Below are 13,170 nucleotides of genomic sequence, written 5' to 3'. Positions count from 1 at the left end.
GTTTATTTAATCCATTCAGTGAACCAGACTTTCTATCCTTTGAATTGTCTCTGCCCCCTCTATTCTCTCTGTGATTTGGTGGGCTCCTATATCTATGCCTTTCTAAGGAAGGCTGTCTATAATCGTATTTGTTTCTGTATTCTGATCTATATCTTTCTTTTAAGAATTTTGGGCAATCTCTTCTATTGTGTTCCCTGGATCCACAATTATGACATTTAAATGTTCCACTATATTTTTCTTGGAAAACTACTTTCCTATATGGTTTATGTTCTGTGTGATTGTTATAACGATTCCTTCTAGAATTATCTTCTGTTATCAATTTGTTAGATAGACTTTCTATGGATAAGTATCCTAGATTGATTGTGTCTAAATGTGACATAAAATTGTCCCATGATGGGTCAAGTGAGTTGATAATAACACTTTTCATTGTTTGGTCTGAAATCACCTCCCCCCTTAAATGCAGTTCAGCTCTTATTTTGTTCAAAGATATTAAATGTTCACTTATGGAAACCCCTGGTTTTATCCTAGATGAAAAGAAGTCTTTAGATATCCTTGTGGTGGTAGCTACACTGTCACTGTGAAACAAATTAAACATGCATTGAATAATTTCTGAAACAGTCAAATTTGGCTTAATGCTGTGATACATTGCAGGAGACACACTAGATATTATTAAGAAAAAAGCTCTATGGTGTAAGCAATCTATTTTTAGTGTCCAAGGTCTTTTTGGGGGACTAGTGATAAAAAACAGTAAATTTTCCTTCATAAAGACAACCTGGAGCTGTTGATACCATTCTTGTAAGTTAATGCCATCAACCCTTAGTTTTGGGAAGTCACTGGGTAAATTTCCGACACTATTGGGCCCATTACTTACAACCTGAGGTAGTCCGTGGTCTCGTAAATGCAGAAAATTGCAAAACGGCGTGGGGATGCTCGCTACGAGTCTGCATGATCTTCTCTCCAGTTCATGTCTTCCCGGATCGTCAGCGTAGTTTCGCGCATGCGCGTTGCTCATTTCTTCTTCGGCGTCGTCGTGGAAGGTTCTCCTCATTGCGGCTTGCTCGCTCTGCTCTTCTTCAGACGAGTCGGTCTCTGGTTCGACTTTGGTGGTTCTGACGACGGTGGCTGTTCTTCCTCTTCTATTGAGAGCGTTGGTGCTTGCTTCGGTCTGCGGCGTAGGGCGGTATCGGCAGGGCTCTCTGGGTTCTGGCGTCAGCGCTCTAGTAGTCAGGATGGGAGCGGGCAGGTCTTGAGGCATTGGTTTGCTCGCTCGCTTTTTCGGCATCTTTTTAGTAATTTTCAGTTTTGGCCCAAATGCAGCAAAGAGCGTTTTCATCGCTGATTTTATTTGGTGTTTCGTTGGATCTTCCTCACTTTCTGGTTCTGATTCTTCTGAGGTGTTTGAATCTTCTTTTTCGTTTTCGTTGTCTGATAACATTCTTCGCGCCAGAAATTTTGAATTAAGCTTGCTGATTGGTTCTGCTTCGTTCATCTTGGGGGTCGGTTGAAACCAAGATGGCCGCCATTCAAATTTTCGCGCGGGATCATCGTTTTTCTTCTTTGTAATGTTTTTCTCCGCAGTCATATCACTCACAATTTTTGGATCTTTAGGTTTTTCATTGGTGATGTTTTTCTCTCTCGCTGCTCCGCTGTTCTTCAGCATATCTTGGAGGTTCGCGATGAGGCTCTCATCATTCTTCTGGCTTTTTAATAGTTTTAATATCTCTGACCTGAGTTCGTTATTTTCTATTTCGATTTCCTCCTGGTCATCAATTATTTCTTCGTCTTCAGTGGTGTATTCTTCGGATTCTCTCGAAATTGCATTCATGGATTCGTTGATTATTTCTTGTTCCGTTTCCATTTCTTTGCTGTAGGCCCTGGTGTTGGGCCTATCTTTCTTAGACATTTTAAAGTTTTTTTATTGAGTCAATTAACCATCCTCTGCTACCAATCTGTTGCAATATTTTCAGGATCAGACTCAATAAGATTAGCAAGAGTTAAAGATTTAACTATATATTCTTTTATTTACATTAGGCATTCTATATTCACTGAATATTCACAGATAGAAGCAAGGGAAAGTGTGTAGGAAGCTCCTTATATATACAATGGGTGGAGCTATATGTGGGAGTGGTGAATTATGAATACATTAAGAAGTGAAGAATAAGTTAACCCCTGATACCCTGTTTGTACACTATTTACACATTAGAGAATAAGGCATTTACATCTGACATTTATAAAATTATATTAAATCATTTTAAGAGATTTGTTAGGAATATGTGTGTGTGCTCATGTGCAGATATATTGGTATGTGTCAGTGAGAAAAATGTTTAAGCATATATTGTTACCAATTTTGGAGTTTATGTTCTGTTTTCACTTTAACATTTTAACATTTACCATCATGTCAACTATATATGCAACATTTGTTTTGTTGCGTTTTAATTCTTATTTTGGCTTCATTTTTTTACAGATGCATCACATTTTCATTATTCAAATATATTAAGTGTATCCAGTAATTTGCTTTTAGTCAAGATAAAATAAATTTGATTTCATAATGGATTTATAATTCAAAATAATTATTCAGCAACTGCCTAACTACTTCACAATAGAACATAGCAGAGCCAATATGAAAAAAATAAAAATAAATGAAAAGCTTGGGTTATTTTGGACTGCAGGAAATTACAATCCAAATGAAATCCTATTATATAGTCTGTATAATCCACAGCTTCATCCAGAATCACAATATAATAGTTGGCATGTGTATACAGAGTGGACTTTCTATATCAGGTTTTAACATTTAGCCTGTGTTCTTATTCTTATTTGAATAAACTTCAGTCAGTTTGCCTTATTTTTGAATATCCATATTGTGGAATGAGCAGTTAAAGGATTTCTTTTATTCACCATATTCTGAAATTACTGCTAACAATTATTTTACAGATTTAAGTATGCAGATTTTTTTAAAAAAAAAAATAGTTGACACACTAAAAAAAACAAAAACCTGAAGATTGACTAAAATAACCTAATTTGGAAAGTACTATGCATCTAAATAATTGATGCTGAATACAGGGGACCAGTTGGTTTCTCTCAACCCCTGCACCTTCAGTGTTCTTGCCAGCTTTAAAAAGCAAGCTATATTGATCATCCCAAGGCACAAACTTGAAATGTTGATAATCATTTTTCTTGAAAATTAGTACAGCTGAGACACAGCCCAGTGATCCAGAATTACATCCTTTGCCTCTGAAGTTCGGCTTCTGTTTCCGTGGAGACCTTCACTACTTCTCCAACAGATAATGGCTGCCCTCTAGTGACATAGATATTTCAGCTAGAACAGGAAAAAGAAAACCACATGTTGCTTAGTGGAATCTGTCTTCAAGATTAATATAGGAAGGGGAGAAAAAAGAAGAATGCTTAGAGTGTAAAGAGATTTCTACCACCGTATATGATAATTTTGTTCCTTTAAAAAAGGAGAAAAAGAAATAAGAATACATTTATTATTTCCCACTGAAATGTTATCAATTTTACTATCTTCCTGCTTCATTAAAATATTTCCCCTTGTGATAGAATGTGATAATTCTTGTACGTAAATACAGTATTGTTAAAAGTAACATTTAGATCAAGTTGATTTATCTTTAAATAAATATTTCTTCCCTTCATTGTTCTCCACCATCCCTCTCACTCTTTTTAACTCTATCTCAGAAAAATTAATAATTTTTACAAGGCTGCTAAATACTTCCATTCCCAGTTATATTCAAAGAATATAATTCTGAACCATTTCCTGCTTATTTTCTTGGAAAATAAAGGATAAACCTGAAAAGAGGCAAATCTGAAAGAGCTTCATAGGGATTAAAAAAATATGCTTATAACTTCGCTTTACAAAGGAAAATTCAAGAGAAAATGTTTAAAAAAGATAATTATATTAAATAAAGCTAAAGAACAGTTTTCTGAAATAAAGGACATATGGTCATTCTAGCTCTTATGGAGAAAATGCAAATCATTGCTTTATTGTGGAAATATCTATCTTCCTATGTGCATTGTTGTATTCCAAATTTTAATTTTTAACTTCTTTTCAGGGAAAAATAACCTCATCTGAAACATGCAGAGTCTTAAATATAATATATACCCTGGGGTGAAATGCTCCTGGTTCAGACCAGATCGCCCAATCCGGTAGCGATCATGGCGGGTGGTTTGGAGAACCGGTAGCGATCGTGGTGTGAGGCTCCGCCCAGCTGCCTGGTTGTAATTATTTCCCGGTTTTAACCAGGAAATAATGTGTTTTGTACCCTCTGCACATGTGCAGAAGGTTTTGCTTTTTTGCTTTTAAAAGTTAAAAAAAGGCTCTGACGATCACAGCTGAGCTGCGTTATCATCAGAGCCTTTTTTTATCTTTTAAAAGCATTTTTACAACCTATTTGCCCGAATACTTTACAAAAAAAAATGCTTTTAAAAGTTAAAAAAAAACCTGACAATCCCAGCTGTGCCTCACGATCATCAGAGCCTTTTTTACTTTTAAAAGCATTTTTAAAAGTAAAAAAAAAGGTTGTGCACCACAGCTGATCACCCCCCCCCACGTGCACTGTTCTACTTATCCCATGCCTCCTTTTGGCATGCAATGTGCCCACACGCACCTCACATTTGGTGCATGGTGCGCACTGCGCATGCACACACAAAGTGCTCATTTGGCTCACAGCGCTCATTCACAGCCAGCAAACTAGTAGTAAACCGGATCAGATTTCACCACTGATATACCCTCATATAATTGTCAATATCACTCCATTTCTGGGTGAAAATGTATCAAAAGAGAGACCTTGATGATCCTTATGTGATCCCTTTGTTTATAAAAAACTATTTGAAGAGATACTACCATTACAGAGATGAGCCAACCAATGTTCAACCAAAGGAATAAATAGTTTTAATAAGTTGGGAGACAGATTGATGCCTTCTAAATTAGTCTACTGCCTACAAGTATAGTTGTTAAAGCTGGCTTATTAGTTTTGAACCAGTACAATCCTAATGTAATTCTAGTTCTGAACATAGATGACACCTACAGTATATTGAGTGTCTCTATCTCTCTGTGTGTAATGTATTGAGAGGGAATCTCTTCCTTTGTATTAATCAAAAAATGTTTGGATCAGATTCTTGAAGAACATCTTCTGTCTGTACTTCTCTTCTTGGTATATGTTGCCATTATTCTCTGGCTGCTATAAATGAAATTGTTTTAATTTCGGAACTAGTTGCAATAGAGCATACAATACAGAGATGGTATTCAGCCATTTTGCACTGGTTCGTATGAACGGTTGGTGGAAATTTGGCCAAGGTCACAGAACCAGTAGCGATGGCTGGCTGGCCATGCCCCCAAACCAGTCCCCCGGTTGCCGCTCACTCGCCCTGCCCATCATGTTCATCACCACCATGTTCTTCGTACATATGCAACCCATTGCCTTGCAAGTCCAGTGAGATGCACATACGCAAAGAACATGGCGGCAATGGCAGCAGCTTTTTCTGCAACCTCTGGTATTTTTCAGCAGCCGGCAGCCAGCCACTGTCTCTTTGAGAGCCACTTTGCAGCTGTGGCTTCTTTGCCAGATGCTTTCCAGCAGTGGCGGCTGGCTGGGAGCCACCAAAAATTCTAGTCAGCTTGCCTTCTGGACTCTGGACCAGCCGCCGTGGAAGGTAAGCAGCCTGAACAAAGAGGCGGTGGTGATGGAGGAAGCAGGGCTAGGGCCGGGGGCGCTAAAGGAGGGGAAATGGGGGCAACTGGCGAAGGGAAAGCGGGGGTAGAATTTCCCAAAATTTTTCTACCTTTTCCTGTGGGTGTGGCTAGGTGGGGGGGGGGTCATATGGCTGAGTGGGCATGGGTGTGAGTGATGTCAAGTTGGCCACACCCACTCAGTCACATGCCCCCCACCTAGCCATGCCCACCAAACTGGTAGCAAATTTTTTTTAAACCCACCACTGATACAATAGCATGGTTTCAGATCAATTTTCAAATATTAGCAATCGTATTAAAGGTTCTTTTCTAATAATCATTTAAAGCAACTTGGATTATCATAAAGAAGTATCCATTTGTTTTAAATAAAATCTAAAACTTGGAAAATTGAATTTTTAAAAAATGTCCCAGAAAAGTAGAAAGGTTTGAAGAATTTGCAAACCTGCTTTTTCTATATAATTTATACACACCACACCCACACGCACATATACATACGCATACACATACGCATATGCATACACACACAGAGAAAGACACATATATACTGGTATGTATGTGCATGTATATGTATATTACAAACTATTCTAAAAATACGAGTTCCAGGTATATTTGTAAAGAAAGAAACAGATATTCTGCGAACTCCGGAACTAAAATAATTAAAATTTTATTCTACTAAGCTTTCATCAGCCATTCTTTATATATATATTAACCCATAATTTATTACTATACATGAGCATGTTGAACTTGTAACTATTTTTTCAGGATTCTGGTTTGAAGAAAGCTATGTCAAGGATTTTTTTCCCCCAAATCAGAATCTCAAAACTGTTCTTTCAATTTAATGTACAATGAGATTTGACAGCACAGTAAATACAAAATCTGCATGCAGTGTGTTCTCTTCCCTCTTTATGATCTTGGCAAAAGCACTGACTACGTATATTGCTTCATTCAGTAAAGCTTTCCCCATTCAGTGCTCTCATCCCTGTGTTTTAAAGAAACCCAAGCTCTGATTTTGCATCAGCTGCGGAAAGTTGGCTGAGCATATAGGAAGCATACATAAGCCATACAATCCTGTAATGAGCATATCTGGAATTGCACATTTACTGACCTGGGGATATATAGCCATATAATCCTAAAATCCTGATCTTTGTGAAGAGACCTAAACTGGGCGCCTGGAAGATAAATGGCCAGAGTATAGATCAAGTGAAATCTTTTAAATATTTGGGCATTGTTTTTCATAGTTCCACCAAATACAGTGCACACCAAAGTTATGTGATATAAAATGTTCCAAAAACAGTGGCAACAATTTAATGTTTTCATTTCACGAAATCAGTACAGCATATCCCACCAGCACTGAAGCTATATTAAGCTAAGACTATTTTTTGATGGCCAGGTAAGACCTTACGCTTCTTTTACTCCTCTTGAAATCGTCCCATCTAAATTCCTACGGCCTATATTCTAGGTACCCCTTACATTCCAAATATAGTATTCAGGAATAAGAATAGAATAGAATAGAATAGAATAGAATAGAATAGAATAGAATAGAATAGAATAGAATAGAATAGAATAGAATAGAATAGAATAGAATAGAATAATAACTTTATTGTCACTCTGAATGTACACGAATCGGCATACATTAAAATGAAATTTTGTTGCATACAGCTCTCAAAGGGTTACCACCTCCAATATACACTACATAAACATGACTAAACAAACAAACAAATACAAAATTATGCACATACCCACATATATTACATGACCCAGAGAAACAGCACAGTCTAGTTCAGATGTATGCATGTACATGGCGAGAAAAATGAATCTTGCCAGTTTCCCGGATGGATGGCATAAGGAACAAAGCTGTTACAGAACCTGATAGTCCTGCTAGAAATACTTCAAAGCCTCCTCCCAGAGGGAAGCAACAGAAACAGACAGTAAAGTGGGTGTGTGGGATCTCTAACAATGCTTTGAACTCTAAGCACTTAGCACTTATAAGCAGTATCCTGAATAACAGGAAGTGAGCTTTCTATAATCTTCTTGGCTGTCCTTACCACTCTCTGTATGGACTTTCTATCTGAGGCACTGCTGCCACCAAACCAAACACTGATGCAGTTTGTTAAAACACTCTTAATCGTGCCTCTGTAAAAAGTAGCCAGGACAGAAGGAGAAAGATGTGCTCTCCTCATCTGACATAGGAAATGCAGACGCTGGTTTGCAGACTTCCCTAAGGATGATGTGTAGAGAGACCAATTCAGATTGTTAGTTATCTGCAGATACTTAATACTGTTGTCCATCTCTACAGTTGCATCCTTGATACTGAATGGAATATGACTATGTCGACTCTTTCTAAAATCTACAAAGATCTCCTTTGTTTTTTTAACATTTAGAACCAGGTTATTTTTATTGCACCAGTCCACCAGAGCCTTCACCTCTTCCCTATAAGCATCTTTATTGTCATCCCAGATAAGGAAGAAGGCTACCTAAAGTTGAAACAAGTGATGAACATGCATCATAGCACATTGTGTTCTTTCCCACAGCTTTGGGTTCTTTCCTTATTGAAACAGGTCATGTCATACTTTGTAATTACAAATCAATATGGTTCAGAACAGTCTTACAACAACATCAGCATCTCAGTTTCTCCAGAGCAGTGTTTCTAACAATGAGTTATAAATGTGTACTAATTGTAGTTAAATAACATATCAAAATCTGTAAGTCCAGCAGGACCAGTCTGCATTACCTAAGATTATTTTTCTCAGCAATCAAGCCTCTTTTTACAAACCAGTTAGATTGGCATTATGGTCTGTGTAAGGGTTTAGTAGCACCTAGGAGATCTTCTAAAGTCAGAACCTCACGAGACGACTGTAACAGAAAATATCTTGCTGTTTACAGGTTCTTGTGTCCTTCTGACAGTTACATGCACAGTTAACAATTTATGAGGAATGAAACTGGATTTCTGCCTGGAAATTTGATTTCTGGGCTTTTCTTTGTGTCACAGTAACCTGATTTCCACCTTTCTTGTTCCTGTTCTTCCCTCTCCTTCTCATTATTATTAGTTAATATCATGTTGATTGCAAAGTATGACATGACCTGTTTCAGTCAAGATAGCTATTCTGTAGGAGTGACTCATACCAGTCTTGAAAGTTCAACAGAGATTATAGTTTTAGCCAGTCTTGGCTGGTTTGTTTCTAACTTTCCACCCTGAATTATCCATGTTTTTTTTCACAGGTTCTGTCAGCAGATCAACCGTTAATGACATCACCAAAGGTATATAAGCCTTGTCCCATGTGGAAAAGGGAAGTGAAAACAAATGGATGCGGGGGCTATAGCTTCAAAGAATGCCTTGAGAGATAGACTTTGAATATGAAATATACTTGAGAACTAGAGCAAAAAAAAAAAAAAAAGAGGAGAAAGAAAATGTACAGGAAATCTGCAACTGGGAAGAGGCTATGTTTGTTTTCAATAAATCAATGTATTAATTCAGGTGGGATTCTGCAATACTGAAATATGGAGGGCAAAAGGAGGCAGAAGTGGCAATTATTACTTGCTGGGGCTGCTTAATAATAGTTGTGGGAAATTCTTGGACTTTAGTGTGGTCTCCAAAGGCTTGGAGTCAAGTACCTTGATTGTTCTCCTATTTCATCTGTATAATATAGATCATGGGGTTTTTATCTGCTGTATCACAAGGTGATAAATTACATTTTCCTGGCAGCCGGGTGCTTTTTAGGGTTGATGGGTGCAAGGCAAAATAGTTCAGGTTGTAAGCTAATAGCTGTATATGCCAGGATATAGGAAACAAGATCTGAGTCTGTAAACTCAGGTACAGATCTGGAAAGAATGAAGAATATTTTCTTGTGAAACATGCTGATTGTAGGTTGTAGTTTAACTTGCCACAGCCCTAAAGTTCAGAAAACAGGAGAGGGGATAGAATGAACATAAGGAATATAGTTAGGGAAAGCAGAAAAAGAGCTCTCTCTCCCTCTCTCTCTCTCCCCCTCCCTCCCTCTCTCTCTCTCTCCCTCTCTCCCTCTCTCTCCTGTATCTCTATATTTCTATATATCATCTATATGTCTATCTCTATCATATCTATCTATCTATCTCTATCTATCTCTATCATCTCTGTCTCCTATATATATATATCTATTTCTCTATCTATCTATCTATCTATCTATCTATCTATCATCTCTTTTTCTCTCCCCCCCCCCAAATCTGGGGTGGGGGTAAGGGGATGAAAAGAAGATGAATGGGAGAGAGAAACAGGAAAGGAAGAACATTTGAAAGTTCCCCTCTCTAATGCACAGAGAACACTTATGATCAAGATGGCACATCTCCCCATGAAGCTTGGTGTAAGCTATAGCAGCTGAGTCAATGTGGTATAAGAGCTGGACATTTCATTTGTGAGAAGAGGCAAAGAAGCAACATGGAGCTCTAGCTCAAGAAAAAACTGACTGTTGTGGCCCTCCGGCAGCTAGCAGAGTTGGCAGCAGAGTCGGTCAGTGAGGAGGTTGGGGGAACCTGGGCCAGTCCTGGGGGCTGGGGAAAGCTCAGATGAGGGCTCTGTGTCAGAGGCAGAGAGGGAGCTAGACAGCAGTGAAGCAGAGGGAAGCTGGAGCCCATTCCCAGTGTGCGCATGCACAGAGCTGCCAGAAGACACGAACAACTAAGAAAGCAGGGTCGACTTGGGGATAAAGCCACATCTTGGAGATGATTGGCCCCTCCCACAGGAAACAAAAGAGGAGTGAATGGGGAGGGGGCTTTTGCAGGAAACAATTCATTCGTTTGGTCGTTTCAAGAGTGGAAAGTTCTGTTTGTGACTCTAAGAGACTCTGGGCCAAGTTTTGCCTTACTCTGCATTTGGAAACAAGTTATGTGGCAACTTGCCAAGCGAGATAAAGTGTGTTGAAAAACTGTTTGGACAAGCCTTGCTGACTGTGAATGAATGTAATTCACAGTTGTGTAAAAAAAAGAGGTTTTGCCAGGACCAAGTCTCTGCTTCCTGATTTTTAAGGGTACCTAGGACAGAACACTGACTAGGGTGAGACACTGAGGAAAAAAAAAACAGTTGGAAGTCCTAACTCACAAAGGTACAGGAAACACTGACCAAGGCCATTAAAATGAGCACATCGGAAACAGTGGGGAAGAAAAGCTTCCGAATGTTTCTGAACTCTTCATCCCATAGCTTAATACAGAATTCTTAATGTATCAGTCTGTATACAACTCATGTGCCTCTGTGTTGTTACAGTAAAAGCTTCATAGTTAGAAATGTTTCTTTTCATATTTGGATCTACTCCAAAGAAGTGAAGTCTCCTCCTGGAGTGTAGAAAGGTTGGCATTCAGGTTTGCGGAGAATAAATTTTATAGGAGCTGTTTGGCAGATTGGCAGATTTAGCCCTCCAGCTCAAGACTGCCCCCTATGTTCTAACTGGGATTGCCTGCTGTTTAGTGCATATCAATTGTTTCTGAGGGCAGGTTTTTTGAATGAGCACAATAGCGAAGATTGCTGTATTTTTTATAGTCCATCCTGTTTAATGTGAATAAATTCTGTATTTGCTTGTCTAGGAAGAAGGCCCAAATGCAGTTGGCTTTACTTTTGTTGAGTAAACATGCATAGCATTTCTCTGCAGTCCTAATAGGGATTTCAATGACTAACAGCAGTGTTATTCTTTTATCGCTGTCAAGTGACAGCAAACATTTAAATGACATATTCTGAAATGAATACACTGCTCTTGCCCAATCCAATCAGCCTTCTTTAAAAAAAAATACTTCATCTTTTCAAGCCTCTGTATTTCTAGCATGCATTTCCTTAACCCTCATAAACATATACCAGAAAACATGATGTGTCTGAGGGTTTTTTTTTTTTTTTTTGGAATGAATGACAATTATTAATGCATTTCCATTTCCTTCTGACTTTGCAGGTATTTGATGTGAGTTACAAAAACTTAGCTTGGCTTCCCATAAATCCACAGTCAAAATGCAGAACACTGCAGGAACTGGTTGCTGACTTGTATCCCGAGATATATTGCCGTTAACAGGGAGCTTGAAGTCTTGATTAGTTTGTTGTAAACACTACAATCATGTTTGCACGCTTCCATTCACTTTGTGTGCTGTGTATTAGATGGATGATATTCGTGCTGAAAGCTGCAATTTAATTACAATAAGTCTGTTTCCTATACAATTTTGTCAGTGTCATCCTATTATACTGGTTGTGAACTATTACAAGGTTCAATACATTGTGCATCTTCATGTCAGGGATTGAATGTCATACAATGGATCAATTTTAGGAGGTTTTTTCTCTCTCTCTCTCTCACTCTCTCTATCTCTTTTTCTTCCCTGATTGTTATTGATTGTTAATTATTATTAACTTTACAACTTCTGGTGAACTGAAGCAATGAGGAAGAAAGAAGAACTTGTGTTTTTTTAAAAAAAAATAATAATAATATTGCAGCTGATGTACCGAGAGAGATTGGTATGAGAAGAATTAATTCCTGAAATGGCTACTTCTTTCAAAGTTTATGATTCCTCGAGAAAATCTGTTTAAAAAAAAGAGAATAGCTTTTTATAGCAATAGCACTTATATACCACTTCATAGTGCTTTTACAGCTCTCTTTAAGTGATTAATAGAGTCAGCATATTGCCCCCAACAACCTGGGTCCTCATTTTACCCACCTCAGAAGGATGGAAGGCTGAATCAAACTTGAGCCAGTGAGATTTGAACTGCTGAATTGCAGCTAGCAGTCAGCTGAAGTAGCCTGCAGTACTGCACTCTAACCACTGCGCCACCTTGGTTTGCCTTTCAAAGATTTGGACATAAACATTTTCCACTTAAACTCCATAATGTCCTTAAGAAACACATGAATTTTGTTTTTTGTCTTCTAAAATGCAATCAGCAGAGATAAGCTGTTAGGAAAGAAAGGTCTAAAACTGTGCAATGTGAATTGTAAAGTATTAGACCTTGGCAATCAAATCAGAAGAGACAGGTGACCACAGCAGAGACACAAACATGCTCAGGGAAACTTTTATCTCCAGTAAGAGGCTTTTTTGTGGGGCTGGGTCCTACAATGCATTCCTTATGACTCTGAACGTGATATTGTTGCAAACAAAGCTGAAGGATTTTATACCATCAAGGGTCATTCTCACTACATTAACATCTTATGTAAGAGAAAAACCATTAAAAATACACCCATTGGATGAATATTTATAATAATGGAATGAAACAGAATACTTCAAGGACACCTGTGAAAGAAGAAAAGAGTCTACTATTCATGAAACCAGCTACTCAAGAATCTAGTTCTGTAGAGTCACCATGTGAAAGAAGCTTCAGTTAATGAAACAGGCAGCTGTACATTGCAAATTGGTGTAGAAGTATTTCATCAACTTTTGTCCCAACAGTCTTTGCTCCCAACTTGGGCTCGGTGTTCCATTCCTAGTAGTAATTTATTGGCTTTGAACTATGTACTGTAATGGCCACATGCATTATG

General features: G+C 38.1%; 1 protein-coding gene across 1 annotated transcript in view; it reads left to right on the top strand.

Annotated features, from left to right (window-relative positions):
- LOC132711204 (uncharacterized) overlaps positions 1 to 11,862 on the top strand; it is a 117,919-nt gene extending 106,057 nt beyond the window's left edge. Inside the window, exons 4-5 of the mRNA XM_087889864.1 lie at positions 8,921 to 8,959; positions 11,608 to 11,862. Coding sequence (XP_087745990.1) covers positions 8,921 to 8,959; positions 11,608 to 11,721 — 153 coding nt within the window. The 3' untranslated portion in view covers positions 11,722 to 11,862. The remainder of the gene's footprint in view (positions 1 to 8,920; positions 8,960 to 11,607) is intronic.
- The last annotated feature ends 1,308 nt before the right edge of the window (positions 11,863 to 13,170 follow it).

The sequence above is a fragment of the Pantherophis guttatus genome, chromosome 3 (assembly GCF_059756535.1).
Source record: "Pantherophis guttatus breed Tessera chromosome 3, ASM5975653v1, whole genome shotgun sequence".
NCBI classification, from domain to species: Eukaryota; Metazoa; Chordata; class Lepidosauria; order Squamata; family Colubridae; genus Pantherophis; species Pantherophis guttatus.
The sequence above is the reverse complement of the archived record's forward strand: the minus strand, read 5'-3'. Positions and strand labels throughout refer to the sequence as shown.